Source organism: Budorcas taxicolor, chromosome 11, assembly GCF_023091745.1.
Source record: "Budorcas taxicolor isolate Tak-1 chromosome 11, Takin1.1, whole genome shotgun sequence".
NCBI lineage: Eukaryota > Metazoa > Chordata > Mammalia > Artiodactyla > Bovidae > Budorcas > Budorcas taxicolor.
Genome location: NC_068920.1, coordinates 157,847,133 through 157,865,677, shown reverse-complemented (window position 1 = coordinate 157,865,677; position 18,545 = coordinate 157,847,133). Strand labels below are relative to the sequence as shown.

The following is an 18,545-nucleotide window of genomic DNA, read 5'->3' as shown; positions in this document are numbered from 1 at the left end:
TGGGAGCACATAATAGTACTGGGAGCTGCTGTTATCATTTTTCTCCTATCTGGCTAGCAGTGTTTTTGAAATTACAGGACAAACTGGAAAAAAGTAGAGGCTGCCTACCATGCTATACCTGGGAATCAGGAAGAAATCAGAAACCTGAGTCCTGAGATACATTTCCCAACCTAACTCATCCCCAAGTCCACTTGACTCTGTCTCTTGAATGCCTCTCAGACCCCGGTTTTCCCTCAGTGCTGTGGTTCATTATCATCACCTCTTGCCTGGATCGCCACAACAAGCCCCTCATCCCTGTTTCCCATCATCTCTTTTCCACACTCTCTATAATCAGAGCAAACTTCTTGCAACAAAAAGCAAATCTGTCTGGGTCACTTAAAACGTGTGTGTGGCTCCCCTCCTTACTCTGGTCTACAAGACTTTGCTAGATCCAGCCTCTACAGGCCTTCCCACCCCACCGCTTGTCCCTGCCTCCCTCAAAGAGCCACAGTGGAGCAGCATGCAGGTACCCACAGCTTTCTGCAGGCACTGCACTCTCTGGCTGCCAGGCCTCTTGAAGCTCCATCTGCCTGGGCCCTGCCTGACTCAGGGAATGCATCCTGCCAGTGGCTAGGACAACTTTGTGAGGCCTTCTCTCTGAGTCCCCTTCCTCTCCATTCCTGCCAGCACTGAGCTTCCCCAGTTCCCTCTATGTCCCCGATCACTGTCCTTATTCACCAGATTTGTCTCTGCCTGGGTCCCTGTCTGCTTCTCCATCTGATCTTGAGCTTGGGAAGGTTGGAGATGGCGGGTCCACCAGGCTCACTCCTAAATGCCAGCCTGGCACACAGCAGATTGCCCCTGAACATTTGGGGACTGAATCAATGAACTGCAGTGTGGAAGGCCTGGAACCTAAAAAGCTCCCGAAGTGGTCTCTGCGTCCAGGGCAGTTAATGCAGTCTGGGAGATCAGCCATACTGGGTAAGATGCTAAGCAACAACAAAATGCTTAGATAGTAGCTTGGGACGGGAGAAGCTGGTTCTATCACCGGTTGCGTGATGAACTGCTTCAATTCACCCCCTTGGCGAAGGCTTTGCAGGCACTTCCCTCCTCGGTGCTGAGAACCAGGGATGTGAAGCCAAAGAGCTGCTCATGGTCTAGTTCCGGCCACCTCTCTGGGTGTGTTTTCTGAAAAATGAGACTCTACCTTCCGGGCCTAATCTAGTGGTCAACGAATTCAAGTCTGGGAGGACACTGGAGGGCCACTTCAGTCCTGGGGGTCATTTTATTTCTCTTCATTGTTTCTCCTTTTTTATTTGCTCACGCCCTCCTCCTAGCTTGCATGCCTGTCGCGGCTTCCCGCCCCGCGACCTCCCACCGCCTTCTCAGGGCCCCTCTCCTAGTCCCTCCGCTCCGCCCTGATCGAGGAGGCGGGCCCAGATGGCCGACGGACCAATCCGAGCGCCACGATGTGCCTCGGCCTCCCGCGAGTCCCGCCCTACGCCGCCATCCGCCAATCAAGCCCCGCAGCCGCCCCACCGGGCGGCCCAATCGTGGGCGGGCTGAGCCGCCGGCGCCCCGCCCCTCCCGCGCTCGGCGGAGGCTCCGCGGGCGGCCGCGCGGGGGTCTCGGCATTCTCCCAGCGGCCCCGCGCAGCGTCGGGCTCTGGAGGCGGCGTCGGGAGCGCGGGCGGCAGCGCTCCTGTTCGCGGGGTGCGGGCCAGAGGCGGCGGGTGAGGCGGGCGCCACCGGCCGGCCGGAAGGGCGCCTCAGCTCCGCCAGGGACCGCGGCGCGGGACCCAGGACCAAAGAGGAGGCGGCGCCCCTGCTGCCTGGAGCCCGGCCGGCTGCCCGCCGGGAGGGGGCCGTGGCCGGACGTTCCCGGCCCGGAGCTCCCCGAAGCACCTCCCGGAGAGAGGGGGCGCCCCCGCCCCCGGCAGCGCTCTCGACCGCCCCCTGGGGGTGCCCTCGGCCTCCCCGGACTCACCTGCGCCGCTGCCTGGCACCCAGGTGCGGGGGCGTGGGCGCGGCGTGGGCGCCACCCCCGGCCGCCAGCGGGGCGGGGGCGGGGCCGCCCTCGGCCCTCAACCGGGCCGTCCGCCGCCTTCAGTCTCACCTGTCCGCCCGCCGCGCCTGGTCGCGCGGCGTGAGCTCTCCGGGGACCGCGGCTCTCGGGATGCTGTCCGCCAGCACGGCCGCTCGCGCGCCGCCCGCCACCCCTGCCCTTGACTCCTGGACCATGCCCCAATGTTTACATGGCCGGTGAAGCCCCCGGCCACTCGGAACCCGTCCAAGCCCCAGCTCCCTGAGGGTGAAGGCTGCCGGCCTGCGAACTGGACTGGTCGTTCGGACCCGGGGCTTCCGGACTCAGCTCCCCATCCTCTCTGCTGCCTCAGCCACCATCTGGGCGGGATCCGGCTCTGGTGTTTTGAGGAGGGGGCGTGGTGGTAGGAAAAAGAATCCTGGGGATTTCTGGCTCCCCCCGCTTTTTTTTTTTTTTTTTTTTTTGCCTTCGGGGCTTCAGACTCAGGGAACTCGCTCATGGCTTTCTTGATGAAGAAGAAGAAATTCAAATTCCAAACCACTTTCACCCTGGAGGAGCTGACTGCAGTCCCCTTCGTGAATGGGGTTCTCTTCTGCAAGGTCCGGCTGCTGGATGGCGGGGACTTTGTCAGCTTGTCGTCAAGGTAGGAGCTCGAGCAGTCTTGCCTGGGTGCGGGGTGGGCGCAAAGATGGGTGCAAAGCGGGGTTTGAGGAGCGAATTCTAGCCACTTGGCAGGTGTGGAAATGCCTCTTGGGGCCCAGAGGAGTCCTGGAGATTATGCGTGTCTGGGGCAGGTTTGCACAAGGCAGGACTGAGTGATCTGGGAGGTCTGGGCCTGAGGGAAGCTGGCAGGGTGTGGGGCACCCACCTGCTGGTGACCAGATGGATACCTGGGGCGGGTGTCTGTTCTTTCAGCCCCTTCTCGAGGCCTTGAACACACACAGCCCACAGTAGGCCCATTCTGCAGACTTGCAGGCAGAGCCCAGCAGAGTTTGGCCTTGAAGGGCTGAGAAGGGGAGAGTATTTCAGGGCATCTTGCACCCAGCTGGCCGCTCAGGCTGTCATATGATTTAGAGCCCTTGCCAGCCACAGGTTCCCTGGCACTCCCTGACGCCCGGGAAGGTCCAGCCCCTGGGCAGTCCGGGTCTGGCTGGAGGGTGGGGGCTGGATTTTGACCCGCCCAGCCCCCTCTGAGTGACCGTCCTCTTCTGGCTGGAGCTGGACTGCTTTGCGTTGCAAATGCCCTTGTCACGGAGGCTGCTGCCCTCGCTGAAAGAAAGAGGCTCGGTCAAGTTTAGTTTTGTGTTCTTCCCCATCCTGCAGTCCCAGCCGCCCAGCTCATTGCTGAGAGCGGCCCGAGTTCCCAAGCTGCGCCCACTGCCCAGCACCACCCCCCTCCCTGGGTCACATCATCCTGGAGTGTGACAGATGGGAGTTGGAGTCTCAGCTCGGCCACTTTCTGGGCCCAGTACTGGTCTCTCAGTCCCAGTTGTGGAGAAGTTTCAGCAGAGAGAGAGAACGAGGTCCAGGGCCTGACCCAGGGCCTGTGATTCATTGGCTGGGCTGCCCCCTCGCTGGGGTGCCCCTTGGCTCCTCAGGCCTCCTTGTGAGCCCAGTTAGCTGGGGCTGCCCCGTAGTTGTGAGATGGGGTTGCCTGTTTGAGGTGGAGAAACTGAGGCCCCAAAAAGAGGAAGTAAGTTGTCTGCCAGGGACCCCACAGGAGGCAGTTGTCGACTAAACTCGGCCTGTTTGGAGACCTATTGGATGAATCTGGTGGTCCAATGTTCCGCTGGGAGGAGAGAGAGGAGGCCTATAGCCTAACCCAGATTTAAGAATCTCCGGTGTGGAACAGGGTGGAGCGTGCCTTCTCTGTGTACTTGGGCTCACTCGCTTGGGCTGGGAGCTGCTTATCTGAGGAATTCAGACAAGGGTTGCCCTTTGCTGTGGGGGTGAGAGCCTGTGATCCCGCCGGCCACACACAGAGTAGCCCAACCTTTCTGGTAAAGGGCTATGCTCAGAGCTAGGGCCTGGGGTGTCGGCCCCTCACTGGCTGGGTTACCTAGGGCAAGTTACCTAACCTCTCTGATTCCAGGAACCAGCAAGTTAAGTTATTGGTCCTTTGCACCCTGTTTAACTAGTACCTCTCACTTAACCCCTTGATTATGCCATGGAGCAGAGTGGAGGTTGGTGGGCAGGGGGGTGCCCTGTAAAATTATTCCCATTTTACAGAAGTGGAAACCGAGGCTCAGAGAAGGAGTAATTTGCCTGCATTATGGCAGCAGGGGCCAGATTCAAACTCAGGATGTGCTTTTAGCCACTACCGTGTTCTACCTTTGCGCCTTAAGTTTCTTTTTCTGTGAAATGGGAGGTCATACCCACTACTACAGTTGTGATGGGGAAAGGATAATGTATGTACCACGTCTGGCCAGGCAAATCATTGCAGCCGCTGTGGGTTACTATGGTAGAGGGGTTCAGGCCTCAGGCCCCTCCTAGATCTTGGGGGTACCAGCTGGAGTCAGCAGTGCGGGGGCTATCATCTGAGCTGAGGGTTGGTGGCAGGGTCTTGGATTCTACTGAGGAGTCAGTATTCAGCCCCAGGCTAAAGTCTCAGCTGGGCTTCCCAGGCCCTGGGGCCCCTGCCACCCTACCTGTCAGCCTTTCCATTGCCCTAAACCTGCCCCCTCATGCGGGAAAGTCTGAAAAGTTCCAGGTCTCAGCCTGCAGCATCTGGATTTCTCCCCTCTCTCCCCTTCTTCCCTCTTGGCCACAGGCCATGGATTCCCTAAACCCGGCTGAGCCTCGACAGCCGTTGCCAACTCTCACCCTAGATGAAAGCTGAGTGGGATGAGGAGGGAAGAGCTGGCACTGAACCCCACACAGCTAGGCACAAAGTGGGCTCTGGGTACCTGTTCGCTGCTGGGCAAGCGTGGCTGGAGGGAACAGACATGTTGGGACCCGAGGCTGCTTAGAGGTGCTTTGGTGTTTTTCCAGGAGATGAGGGTTCCTAGGTTCTTACCCCATCCACTCCCCTTCCAGTTGGTCTGCAGCCTGGGAGCCCCTCCTCACAGGGCCCCCCCACCCCACCCAGAGGGCCAAAGCCCCGTTGTTTTGAAGTTGGGGTAGGGTCAGGGGTAGGAGACCTGCTTAGGTGATCGGCGTACTGCCCCAACCTCGGGAATCCCCGATGTGGTCCAGACAGCGGGGGTAGTGGCAGCATGGGAGGTGTCTGAGCGAAGCAGGCCCGAGGCCCCACTCCTGCAGCAACCACCCCCCTAGCTTAGCGTGTTTCCCTGTGTGTTGAGTGCCATGGCAACAGCTGGGTACACAGCTCCAGCCTGACCCAGTTTGAGCAGGTAGAACAGGTGGCTCGTTGCACTGTTTCGCCAGCCTCACCTCTCTGAGGCCTCCTTATGAACCGTGATCCTCACGATTACCAGGTTCCGTGCTGCGTGCCGAGTGTTTCTGCACACGGAGTGTCTGTTAATCCTCTCGGCCATCCGGAGGGGTCACCTGGCTAGAAATGCAATTGCACAAATAACCATTTTATCATTAGGGTTTAAGCTGCCTTCGATTGCGCACTGTGAGACGTCAGGGACCCGCTAAACACCTAGAATGTGTGATCTGCTGAGTCCTTAAACCCCACCCCTGAGCTGATGAGGAAATTGGGGTCAGGAGACCTAAAGTGGTAGACCTGCATCACCTAGCTGGGGACTGGCAGAGCTGTGATTTAGACTTGGTGGCTGAGGGCCAGAAGCAGCTGCAGGCCCGTGTGATGTCCCCAGACCTTGGAAGGAGGTTCTTTCCCGTGGGCTGGGTGCAACAGGGAAATCCAGATTGGGATCACTTCGAGGCACTGGGCTCAATCTGGTGAGATCTGAGGAAAAGGGGCCTTGGGGCCGCAGGTGGGGCTGGGGCCGACGTCGTTGCTGTGAACTCAGTGCCAGGCGCGGGCTGGCACTGGGGCACAATGGGCATTTGCCAGAGTCTCTGCCCAGAGGCCTTCTAAGCAGATGCATCCGAATGGCATCTGGGAGGCTTTCCCAGGGGTCCCAGGAGGGACGCGTCTCAGCCAAGTCTTGTGAGCTGGGAGGCCGTGGGCCAGGTCGTGGTCTCCCCAGGGCAGGCCAGGCACAGGCTTCCAGCCTTGAGCCAATCTGTCTTTCAGGCCAGAGGAATCCCAAACATCCTGAGAGGTCTCTGCGCCTGGCTGGCACTGGGCCTGCAGCCTGCCCCGTGCACGTGGCTGGTGGTGGGAGGGAACGAGAGTGAGGCGCGGATCTACCGGACAGCAAGGCCTCTGCGGAGGGGACAGGCAAAGCGAGCCTCCTGAGCCAGTGGATGGGGAGACTGAGGCTGGGGGCAGAGAAGTCACCCATTCAGAGTCAACTTGTAGGAGGAGCTCACGGCACAGCTCTGGTTGGCCCTGACCTCTGCCCCGGGTGCCTCAGAGCCCCTCTTGCATGAAGGGGCAGCCTGGGCCAGGGAGAGACCAGGGGCTCTTCCTGCTCTGGACCTCATGCCAGGCTGTCTAGAAACAGACATGTGACTTGGGCGGGCTCTCACCCTGTGCTTTCTTTTGTGACTGCTTTCAGTTTTCAATGATTTCTTCAGTGGGATTTTCACTGGGGCAACCTTTTGAAAGGGGGCACGCCTGCTCACAAGATGGACACTGCCTTCCTTCCATGGGCCTGGCCGTGAGCAGGCCGGGATGGGAGCCCTCTGAGGGTTGCTTGGGATTTGGAGGGGTCTGAAGAAGAGCCTCGGGCAGGTCAGCTCTGCAGCTGGAGGCTGTGGGCCTGGGGAAGCCAGGTCTTTTACACAAACACCTCGGGCTTGGCGGGGCCTTGCCCTCCCTGCTTGGAAAAGGCCGCAGACGCCTCTCGAACCTGCTGGCCCACACAGCCGGCTCTCCCACACATCTTTGTCTGGAGATGGACTCACAGTTCTGTCTCTTGGGCCCAAGGGGACAGGGATGTGGGGGTGCAATGGGACCCCGAGGTAGGCGGGGCCACCACTTCCTTTCACAGACCCGGTGGGGAGGGCAGAGGAGGAGGCCGGCAGGCCCAGGTCCCTACTCCCGCATTTACTGAGCACCCTCTTGGACCTGGGCTTCCAGAGGTGACCAGGAGCAGAGAGCCCGGCTCCCAGGGGGCTCCTCACGGCAGGGGAGTCAGGGGCAGTGCATCTGGGGGCCTCACAGAGACTTCACAGCCAGGCACACCTGGGAAGGGTCCTCCCAGGACCAACTTGGGAAGCCTTTCTGTTCAGTCATCTGTCTCCTTGACAGATGTTGACTGGGCACCCACCCCAGGCTGGACATGGTCTTTGTCCTCGTGGAGCTTATTCTGGAGTTTTGTTGCCCTATACAGGGATCTAACAGATTTTGACAGCATAAAAAGGAAAAAAAAAATCTTTTAAATCAGTGCATCTGGTGACAGTGTCACATGGCAGCATCTGGCCCAAGCTGCCTCTTCCGTGGGCTGCCTGCTCTGGGCTCCTCCTGACCCCTCCTCACGCCCTTGGGTCCCTGGTGGTGATCTGCCTGGTCCCCAGGGCCCCTGTGGGAGGCCTTCCTTGGGCAAGCTGGGGCCTGAGGAGGCAGGCACTGGTAGCAAGATGTCTTGCTGGCAGCCAGGTCGTGGCATCAGGCCAGTTGTGGGCTCCCTTGGGGTCAGACTGCGGCTGGTGTGCTTGGTGAGGCCTGAAGCCGGCCAGCCTGTTGCCTGGCCTTGGTGTCTGCTCCCGGGGCCTGGCCCCTGCTGCCAGCTGGCCGCACCATTGGCAGGTGCCACCCTGGCAACCCCGGCCACATGCCTGCCTGCCAGCCTGGCAGTGGCAGAGCCCTGACCTGAGGTGATCGGGCCCCATGGAGCCAGGGCTGTTCCCCGAGGCCTGTTCCTCACGTTGAGCTCAGTTCTGGGAACCTCTCTGGCTCGGGATTCGCAGCAGCATCTACACTGTGCGTCTGAGGGCCTGGAGAGGCTTTAAACTCTGCCTGCTCAGTACTTGGAAGTTCTGACTTGCGTTCTGGAAGCCCTGCCTGGGCTGCTGGCGTATCTGCCCATGGATCCTGGGAGCTTGGGGACTCGGTGTGTGCAGGCTGGTGACCCTGCAGTCACTAGCCTGCTGCTGAAATGAGCGGTATATCACCCATGGCAACCAATATAGATTTATCCTCATCTCATCCCACAGCCCCGGAAGGTCTGAGCAGGGGAGAGACGTCAGATTCACTTAGAACGAGACCTGGAAGTGATGTGGGCCGCGGACAAGGGCTTTCACTTTTCATTATCCACCTGGCCTGGCAAGTGCTGGGGGTTCTGGGGACACCAGACCTGCCCCCAGGGCCTCAGTGTGCTCTGTGACCCCAGGGCTGTCCCCCCCGCCCCCAGCCTTCCGGCTCTCCATGAGGTCGCACACTGTGCCGTTGGTGGCCTTGGTGAGGCCTAAAGTCACCCAGCCCGTGGCCTGGCCTTGGAGTCTGCTTGGGGCGGTCGTTGCAAACCCTCAGCCTCTGCTCTGAGCTGCTTTTGGTGCCCAGGCTTGGAACAGACAGCTCTCAGATGCAGGCCTGGAACCATCTGCCCCCTCATCTGCCCAGATGTCAGTGGGGAGTGGCCAGCCCACAGTGGGGAGGAAGGAGCCCTGCTGGCGGACGCACTGCCTGTTTGGTCGGGCTGGAGGCTTGTCCCCCCGACACAGGCCTGGGGAGGACATACCCGTCCTCCTCTGCTTCTTGTCGCCCGTTCGACCTTGGGCACGGGCCTCAGCCCCCGGCCTCAGGAGATGCTGGGGCCTGCCCGCAGTGTTCTTGGGAGGACGCGGTGAGATAATGCCCATCAGAGGCCCAGCTCGTCCCCAGCTGAGTCAAGGCAGTGGGCTGGATGGAGCCACCTTCAGTTGTCCCCCTGGCGGGGGAACTGCCCTAGGGGCCAGGACTGACTGGGGTGCTGTCTCTGTCTCAGGATTCTAGGGGTGGTGTGGGGAGAAGTTCCTTCCGGAGGGCTGGGAGCAGGTGAGCTCCCGAGTGTCTAAGAAGCTGGGCCTCATGCTGGAACTCAGGGTCCCCATTGTGGGGTCTATGCACTTTCTTGCCTTTGCTGGCTTGAACCTGCTCTGTCTTGGGGGGCTCGGCTCCAAGCCGGGGAGAGCTGGAGTGCTCCCTTGGGTTGGGCTGGGCTAGGGGGGTGTGGGGGCTTCTACACAGGAAGTGCAGAAGGAGGGAGGGGTCCCTCCGCACAGTCAGCTGTGGGACCCTCGCTGGAAGACAGAAGATTGCTCCCCGCCTGAGGTAGAGGGCAGACTCTGCCAGGGCCAGGGCAGCGGGGGGCGGTGCCAAGGTCCCTAGGAGGGTGGGAGGCCCCCGGGGGGCCTGGCTTCACCCCGCCTGACTCCTCTAGCTGTTTGCTTCTACAGCTGCCCTGTCCTAAGACTTCGTTTCCCCGCTTTACGTGGCCGAACTCCTGCTCAGCCCAAGAGGCCTTCCCTGGCCCCCCTTTTGGCCTTGTGCACCCTGGAGGGCCATGCCTCTTAGCTCCAGCCCCAGACTTGGCATGGCCTCTGTTGCATCCTAGTCCTGGGGCCTCGTGCCAAGGGCAGGCACTGGCGTGGGCCTGGGACATTTCTCCCTTGGCCCTGAACCAGCGTGGGCGCTGATGGTGATGGACCAAGTGCCAGTCACCGCCAGCTGCCTGAGCCCAGGCCCTCCCCACCCTGGTGCCAGGGGTATCAGCATGTGTCAGGAGCAGCCCTCACTGCCTGCTGGGCAGCTGGGCACCGCCTTGGGGCTCAAAGGCTGCGATTGAGAGGCAGCTGGGGGCACCGGTGGGTTGTGTTGGGTGTGGAGACGGGGGCTGCTCCCAGCGAGGTGGGGAGGAGGTGGAGGCTGGTCCCTGCCCCGGCATCTGCCCTTGGACCTTGGCAACTACTCCCTGACTCTGTAACCACAGCCGACAGCCTTGTCTGGGCTTCCTCCTCCATCCAGCAGGGCAGGGGGTGCTCAGGAAGGGGGAAGGAGGGCTTCCTAGATCAGGGCTTACCTGCCCAGCACAGGGCCAGGCACGGGGCAGCTGAAACCAGACTAAACCTGCCAAGAGGGATGGCGGTGCACGCCTGGCGCCTGGAAGGCCGCTGGGGAAGGCAGAAGTCTGGATCCTTCTCGCATGCAAAGGCGCCCTTACCTCCCACCACTTCCTCTGCGAGAGTGCCCCCACCCCCAGTCCCCTAGGACGAGTTCCTGAGCACCTTCTGGGTGTGTGTGGGGGGGCCTGTGCTGCCTCCTGGGGTTACTGCCTTGCCCCCCGCTGTGCCCCGCCCCAGGCAGGATGCTGGGCTTGGGAGTTTGGGGAACCATGGGCAAGGGGCCATGGAAAGACATGAATCAGAGCTGTATTTTAGAACCCCCAGGGGCAGCCATGGGCTTGACCGCTTGGGACTCCAGGTTGCAGGAGGGGAGGTGGCCATCAGCTGAGAGGAGCAGTTTCCCACCTCTGTCATCATGGAATGATTAAACACCAAACTCCCAGCCGGCCATGCAGCAGCCGTTGCCACTCACAACAAGCATAGTGTGGCAAACAACACTGAGGGAAGGAAGCTAGACCCAAGAGCGTGCCGTGCCGGGCTGGTTATATAAAGTTCAAAAGCATTCTGATTAAAACCACCCATCCTGATAGGAGTCAGGATGATGCTGGCTTGGGTTGTGTAGGGGGGATCATGTCTGGAGGGGACTTCTGGGACCTGTGAGGTCCTGCTTCTTAGGTGGCTGGTTACGCAGGATTGCTGTGAGAGCCTGCCAGCCGTGCCCCAGTGTGTGCATGTGTCTGTGTTGAGAAACTGCCTGGACACGCCCACCCTTTTGATCAGGCCGGGCACCTGTGAGCCTTGCGGGGCAGGGGGAAGTTGGGGATCCTCTGGTCTTTCCAGGGTCTTTCTGGCTGAGCGGCCTGAACCATCCCTGCCCGAGCCCGATAAGCATCAGTTATGAGCCATAACTCCTCCTGGCAGCTGCCAACAGTCTTCTCTGGCTGGGGATTTTTCCTTCCGCCTCTTGCAAACCCTGGCAGGGTCGGCTGGGTGTGGGCCTTGGCAGTTCAGATAGAGGGTGGGCTCCCAAGGCTGCCAGACCACCGGATCTCTCTGAGCCTTGCTTTCCTCTTCTGTGAAATGGGGTGATGAGCTCCTTCCTGGCGCTTGGATTAAGTGGGTCACCCACCCTCCCCTGTCCCCATTAGGTACCCAGCAGAAACCCCGGCACCGATTCAGGGCCCTGGAAAGGCTGGCAGTGGTTGATGTCAGTCCAGGGCCGTTATTGGAGGGGATCCAGGGGTGGGAGCAGGAAGGAAGGGTTCACCTTGCTCCTTCTCTCCCCTTAATTGTTTCTCTTTCTCTCTTCCTGTGCTTCACCCCCTTCAGCAAACATTTGCGATTAGAGCCAGGCTCCTGCGCTGGGCACTGGGCCCAGCAGTGGCAGGGACAGCCATCGCCCCTGACCTGGTGCCCCTGAGTCAGGGGAGGACCATTGGATACATCAGCTCTCCAGGAAGAGCTGAGCCCCAGGCGGGAGGGGCCGCATCAGCCACTGCTGCCTGCTCTGGCCCTGACCCCTGTCTTCTCTGGGGGTGGCCCTTTGACTGGGTATTGCCCCTGAACGCAAGAGGAGGCCTGACCCAGGGACCAGGAGCAGTGGGGCCACCTGGGGGCAGATCCAGAGGTGGTGATGACCTCTCACCCCTTGATGACCGCCGAAAGCTACAGCGCATGTCCTGACCACAGCTGGAGGCCGCTTTCCTGGAGGTGGAAATCTCAGCGCAGGAAGGGTCTAGGGCTGCTTACTGGGAGCCAGACTGTGGACGTCACTGATGTAGTCATCAGAGACCTACTGAGTGCCTCCCTGTGCCAGCTGCCGTCCTTAGGACGTGAGAAGCATCAGTAAGTGAAACAGAGGCCCTGCCTCCAAGACGCCTGCACTCTGGGATGTAGAAGCTTCCTTCTGTTTTCTTCTCTTTTTTTTGGTCACAGTGTGCAGCATGTGGGATCTTAGCTCCCCGAGCAGGGATTGAACCTGTGTTCCCTGCGTCGGAAATGTAGGGTCTTGACCACTGGGACTACCAGGGAAGTCCTTCATTTTCACCATACGTAGACCCAGCAGGGGAAGTAATGTGTCTGTAGTAGTTGTGAGGAGGGTGCTTTCAGGAAAGGCTCTGGGGCTGGGTAGAGGCTCAGAGGACAGGGACATCCCTGTGACTCACTCGAGTCTAGCTCTTCATGGAACTGGACTCCAGAGTTGGGGATTCCTGCCTCCTGTTTCTTCCCTTCCGTGGGTGACTCAGCCTCCACCCAGGTGTGAGTCAGCCAGGAGCGGCCTGAGCATGCCTGGGCTACCTGCCAGCCCACCTCCCGGGATGTCTGAGCCAGGTTCAAGGTCTGGGGAAATGTCCTGGTCCATACATATCCTGGGGTGGGGAAGCAGGGCCTCCATTAGGGGCCCTGCACGCCTGGTCTTCCTGCTGGACCGTCTGTCTCAGTTGCTTCTGACGGTAACAGACATGTCCCCCTTTGTGTGTGTGTGAACTCTGGTATGCGCCAGGCCCTGCTCTCTCATTCAGCCTCTTAGCAAACCCATGAGACAGGGCAGTGACTGAGGTCCAGAGAGGGTCATGTGTCCAGTCGGGGGGCAGATCCTGGCCTTGGGCCCCAGTCTGCCTCCTTCACGCTTGTCTTGTGAATGGTCCTGCTGGGGATCTCAGGGGCTCAGGAAGGGAACCCCCACCCGCCCCCCGCCCACACATAGCTGACCCTTTCAGTCAGTTCAGTCCCTCAGTCATGTCCAACTCTTTTCGACCCCATGAATCACAGCACGCCAGGCCTCCCTGTCCATCACCAACTCCCGGAGTTCAGTCAAACTCATCTCCGAGTTGGTAATGCCATCCAGCCATCTCATCCTCTGTCGTCCCCTTCTCCTCTTGTCCCCAATCCCTCCCAGCATCAGGGTCTTTTCCAATGAGTCAGCTCTTCACATGAGGTGGCCAAAGTATTGGAGTTTCAGCTTTAGCATCAGTCCTTCCAATGAACACCCAGGACTGATCTCCTTTAGGATGGACTGGTTGGATTTCCTTGCAGTCCAAGGGACTCTCAAGAGTCTTCTCCAACACCACAGTTCAAAAGCATCAATTCTTCGACGCTCAGCTTTCTTCACAGTCCAACTCTCACATCCGTACATGACCACTGGAAAAACCATAGCCTTGACTAGACGGACCTTTGTTGGCAAAGTAATGTCTCTACTTTTTAATACGCTGTCTAGGTTGGTCATAACTTTCTTTCCAAGGAGTAAGCGTCTTTTAATTTCATGGCTGCAATCACCATCTGCAGTGATTTTGGAGCCTCCCAAAATAAAGTCTGACACTGTTTCCACTGTTTCCCCATCTATTTCCCATGAAGTGATGGGACCGGATGCCATGATCTTAGTTTTCTGAATGTTGAGCTTTAAGCCAACTTTTTCACTCTCCTCTTTCACTTTCATCAAGAGGCTTTTCAGTTCCTCTTCACTTTCTGCCATAAGGGTGGTGTCATCTGCATATCTGAGGTTATTGATATTTCTCCCGGCAATCTTGATTCCAGCTTGTGTTTCTTCCAGCCCAGCGTTTCTCATGACGTACTCTGCATATAAGTTAAATAAGCTGACCCTTTAGCTCTGTTTTTTTTATAGTTGAGGGTTCTGAGGGGAGGGAAAGTTGCTACTCTAGCCCAGCTGTGGATTCTTGCTTTGAATTTCTAGGGCCTGGGCCTGGTTTGAGATTCCGAGATCAGACAGCTGTGGGTTCAGACCAGATCTCCCAACCACACCTGGGGTAGGTGGCTTCTGTGCCTTGAATCTCAGTTTCCCTGCCTGTGATGTGGGGACAGTGGTTCCTACCTCCCGGGCTTGGGGTGTGGACTCCAGGAGGTCAGGCAGGGAGAGCTGTCAGTTCCGTGCCCAATAAGTAGGCAGGAAGCTGACATGAACTCCTCTAGGAACACTTCCCCACTCTCCCTTCCACCCTAGGTTGACGAGCTTTGGTCCCCAACACCAGCAGGTCTTGCTTGATAGGTTTGGCCCAGGGTCATGCCCCACTGGCCATGCACTCTGACCTCATGTGACCACGCCTCTTTTAGGGTAAGACTGGTCTCAAGGCTGCCTCTTCTCTAGTATTGAGACTTGTGAAGGGTCAGCCTGCAAAGCACAAGAACATTGACGATGCTCCTGAGAGTAGCTCTTCTGTCTGGGAGCATTTTCCCAGCCATCCTGCATGGCAGGGGATAGGGGTGGGCTCCTGAGGTAGGGCTTGGGGGTGCAGTTCATCCCTCACCTCTTGAGTGATCTGTGGACTCCTGAGTGTACGTTTGCTCATCTGTGAAGTGGGTGGTGGTTGTGCCTGCAGAGGGTTCATGCTTGAGCAGCCCCTGGCACAAGGCAGAGTACCCCGGAAATGAGCTGGGCTGGGCCACGCTTAGCTGGGGGGCACCTTCACCCAGGTGCCTGGGTTTGGACCATTCCTGGGTCAAAGCCAGCAAGTTTACTTTGGATCCCTTCCGACAGCCTGCTGTCCTCTTGGGCTCTAAGAGCAAGAGGGAGTGGCCTGTTGCGTCTGCTGAGAATCGAATCCCCACACATTCACCTGGGAGCTGCTGAGCTGCCTGCAGAGCCTGCCTCCGGGTACGGGCAAGTCTGGAGGGCAAAGCTGGGAGGCAGCGTGCCTGTGTCTGTAAAATGGAGAAGCCAGCACCTGCCCACTTTGTTTTATAAATTGTTTTAATTATTTGGTTGCGTCAGGTCATATGGGTGGTATAGAATCCTCCTGCCAATGCAAAAGACACAGGAGACGTGGATTTGATCCCTGGGTCAGGAAGATCCTCCTGGAGTAGGAAATGGCAACCCAACTCCAGTATTCTTGCCTGGAAAATCCCATGAACTGAGGAGCCTGGCGAACCCCAGTCCAGGGGTGGCAAAGAATCAGACACGACTGAGCACGCACACACGCATGCACACTGGGTCATGTGGGATCTTTTGTTGCGGTGTTTGGGTTTAGTTGCTCCACAGCATGTGAGATCTTAGTTCCCAGATCAGGGATCGAACCCACATCCCCTGCTTTGCAAGGCAGATTCTTGACCACAGGACCACCAGGGAAGTCTCCACTTTGGGTTTTTTTGATCCAGCTCAAGGTTTCCGGGCTGGTGAGCGGCAGGATTCGAGGCCAGGGGCGTCTGCCTGCAGAATCCTTCCTCCTGACCCTAATGCTTTCTCACCGTGCCAGAGTGGCCCGACTTCTAGGAACTTCTTGCTGCCTCGTTGCATCCCAGGAGGAGGGGCTGGCCGTGTCAGAACCACAACCAGCTGCTTCCCCCGCACGAGGCCCTGAATTCCTGGCAGGAGCCAGATGCTGCCTGGCCGCCGCGTGGGCCACGTCACTGGAATAGAGGCTCCACCGCCCTGCAGCCCCTGGACGGCCGCCTCGTTTGCTCCCTGGGGTGGGCCCCTCCCCAGGCGGCTGGACTCTATGCTCTTCAGGGAAGCACAGGCAGATGTCATCGATTTAAATCGTTTCCTTATGAGACTCTCGCCTCTCCTGGCCCTGGGCTGGGCTTCATCAGCCAGGAACCTTGATTGCATCAGCACGACCACTCGAAACCACCCAAGGATGGGAGATCACAGAGCCTGAGTGGCTGGGAGGTGCAGGCGGGACGCGGTGACTGCCTGGGGTGGAGGTGCGGGGGAGGGATTCTCGTGATGGAGCCTTGCTCTGCTTATCTCTTGTCCTAGGGGCAGAAAGGGAGAGGCCGGGAGTCCCTGGGGTCCCACTCTGTGCTCACTCTTAGCCGGGTGCCCACCTCCTGCCTCGGAATTAACCTGGGAGCTTTTCACAAAGCCCAGTCCAGGGTCTGCAGCAGTGGTTCTCAATCAGGGATGTCTTTGCCCCCAGACAGTTGACAGTATCTGGGGACATATTTGGCTGTCACAGCTGGACTTGTGCTCATGGTAGGATGCCACTAAATGTCCTGTGATGCACAGGACATCCCCCCAAAGAAAAGCCCAGAATGGTTTCAGATGTCTGGAGTGCTGAAGTGGAGACCTGCCGTGACAGAGTCTAGTTCTGGCAGGGCCAAGGAATCTTGGTTTGTGACAAACCAAAGGTTTTTCAATGTTGATTCGAGTCTAAGAAGCTCTGTCCTCCCAGGCCCCGGCACCCCCACTCCTAGACCGTGACCATGGTTGAGCTGCTTGGCTCTCTGCTGGGCATAAGACAGACGAATGCTTGCAGCCAGCCTGGGAAGGTGAGGGACTGAGGTTGGGTCAGGTTGGAGCCCTTTTATGGCCCCCGGCCCCCCGACTGAGACCCTCTCAACTTTCCTGCTCTGAGACTACTGCGGTCTGTGCTGTGCCTTCAGCCCAGATGGCCCTGCTTTGGTCCCTATCTGCAAGGACCCTGTAGATGCAACAGCCTGTGGGCTGTAGCCAGCCTGAGGCCAGGAGGTAGCCCCCATGGTACTGACCCCTTGTCAGCTGCTTGATGGAGTCTGGGGGCGGTGCTAAAGCTCTGAGATCTTAACATTTTCTGGGCAGTGAGGCTGGTCTGGGCCAGGAGCTAGGGATGTGCCAATGAGCCCCCCTTGGGGAACCACGGTACCCCAACTCTGGGGGGAGGGGGCTCTTGCTGGGAGCCCCAGATTCCTCCATATGAAAGGCTAAGGATGGTGGCTCGCTTCCGGCCTTTCAGTTGCTGGGAGCCTGGGAAGAAGCATTTGCTCCACCCAGGTGTCCACTTTCCTTCCTGCTTTTGAGGGCCAACAACACGGGGAAGAAGTGAAGGGATGGCCATGGGTCAGCCTCTGACCCTATTCTGTCCTGCCTTGGTTGGGCTTGTTCTGCCCCTCCCTGGACCTCAGTTTCTTCATCTGTAAAATGGGACCAGTGCCGGCACATACCTCCTAGGACTGTGGTAGAAGACGATGCCTGTGTATACAAAACATGTGTCCTGTAGAACAGGCCCAATGAGAGGGCTGGGTTTTACTGCTGATTAAAGATGAGCCTGGAGGCAGGAAGACGTCCTCAACAAGAGTCCTGCTCTGTACAGCTCTTGTCGTGAGTTCCGGGGAGGCAGCACTGGCCGAGAGATGCCCTGTGCCCCAATCTGTGTGGGGCCGCAAAGGTGGTTGGCTGCCTTTCTCTCGGTCCCTGATACACGGTGGGACAGATGCTAGGATGACGTAGTCACCACACCCCCGCACCCCAGATTGGCAGAACTCTTTGTACTCCCCCTTGGGCTGAGCAGAGGAGAAAAGAGCTGGACGCGGCCCAGTGGGTCGCCAGACAGCCCCACGTGGTGGGCGGGATCACCCTTTCATAGATGCAGTCCTGGCTCCTGGTGACAGGCCTCCGGGTCACTCATGCATCTCACCCTCACCTGCCTGTTCCCGCCACCCCCCCAGCCCCGGCCTCTTTCCTTCCAGGTGGTCCTGGGCTCTTCCCACCGCCTGGCCTGTCTCCTTGCGTCTTTGTCCAGCCAGCACAGCATTGAAGTCCCAGGTGTGGGGTCAATGCCCCCGACCCAGTCAGGCCCCGATCTCTTTAGCTCACTTGCAGCCCCTTCCCTTCCTAGGATGCTGGCAACAGTTGTCAAGTCACTTTTTGTGTAATTGGGCTTTCCTTGTTGCTCAACTGGTGAAGAATCTGCAGTGCAGGAGACCTGGGTGGGTTGGGAAGATCCCCTGGAGAAGGGAAAGGCTACCCACTCTAGGATTCCGGCCTGGAGAGTTCCATGGACTCTGTAATCCATGGAGTCACAAAGAGTCAGACACGACTGAGTGACTTTCACTTGACTTTTGTGTAAGTGTGTCTCCTCACTGAGCCGGGGGCTCCTGAGGATGTCTGCTCTGGTTGTGTACCCCCTGCGCACGCAGGTCTGGCACTGAGCCGGTGCCCACAGGGAAGCTTTGTGGGTGCATAAGAGAGGCCCTGGTCAGGATCTGGGGCCAGGGGAGCTCTGAGGGAGACACCAGCCTGGTAGGGTGCCCTGCTCTATTTCAGGACAGCCCAGAAATAGCTGAATTCTGTCACTGCGAGGGCCACCGGCAGGCTGTGGTGGGTGGAGAGGCCTCGCCCTGCCTCTCTGAGGTTTGGACGTCTAATTGTATATCTTAAAGCTAAAAACGAAACTCCCCTGTAAACCCAGTGTCTGTAATTACCTGTCCCTGGCAGCGTGGACTCAAACCCTAAAACCCCAGGCGAGGGAGGTTCGGGGCCATCTTTGTCTCTTACAAGGGGTTGCCCAGTCCTGCCAGGAGGACGAGTGTTGGCCCAGGCCTTGAATCAGGTAGGTGGGCATTCAAATCCTTTAGGCTTTTGACCAGCCCTCCTAACCTCACAGGGCTTCCCTGGTGGCTCAGACACGGTAAGGTATCTGCCTGCAATGTGGGAGACTCACGTTCGATCCCTGGGTTGGGAAGATCCCCTGGAGAAGGGAATGGCTACCCACTCCAGTATTCTTGCCTGG

At 58.8% G+C, this 18,545-nt stretch overlaps 1 protein-coding gene across 2 annotated transcripts in view; it reads left to right on the top strand.

Moving 5' to 3' along the window:
* The first annotated feature begins 2,519 nt into the window (after positions 1 to 2,519).
* The window catches only part of EEIG1 (estrogen-induced osteoclastogenesis regulator 1), a 38,325-nt gene continuing 22,299 nt past the window's right edge, over positions 2,520 to 18,545 (top strand). For both annotated transcript variants that reach the window (XR_008200150.1, XM_052648808.1), the window contains exon 1: positions 2,520 to 2,665. Coding sequence is in view for 1 of the 2 variants with exons in the window: in XM_052648808.1 (XP_052504768.1) it covers positions 2,520 to 2,665 (146 nt within the window). In the remaining variant the exon portion in view is untranslated. The remainder of the gene's footprint in view (positions 2,666 to 18,545) is intronic.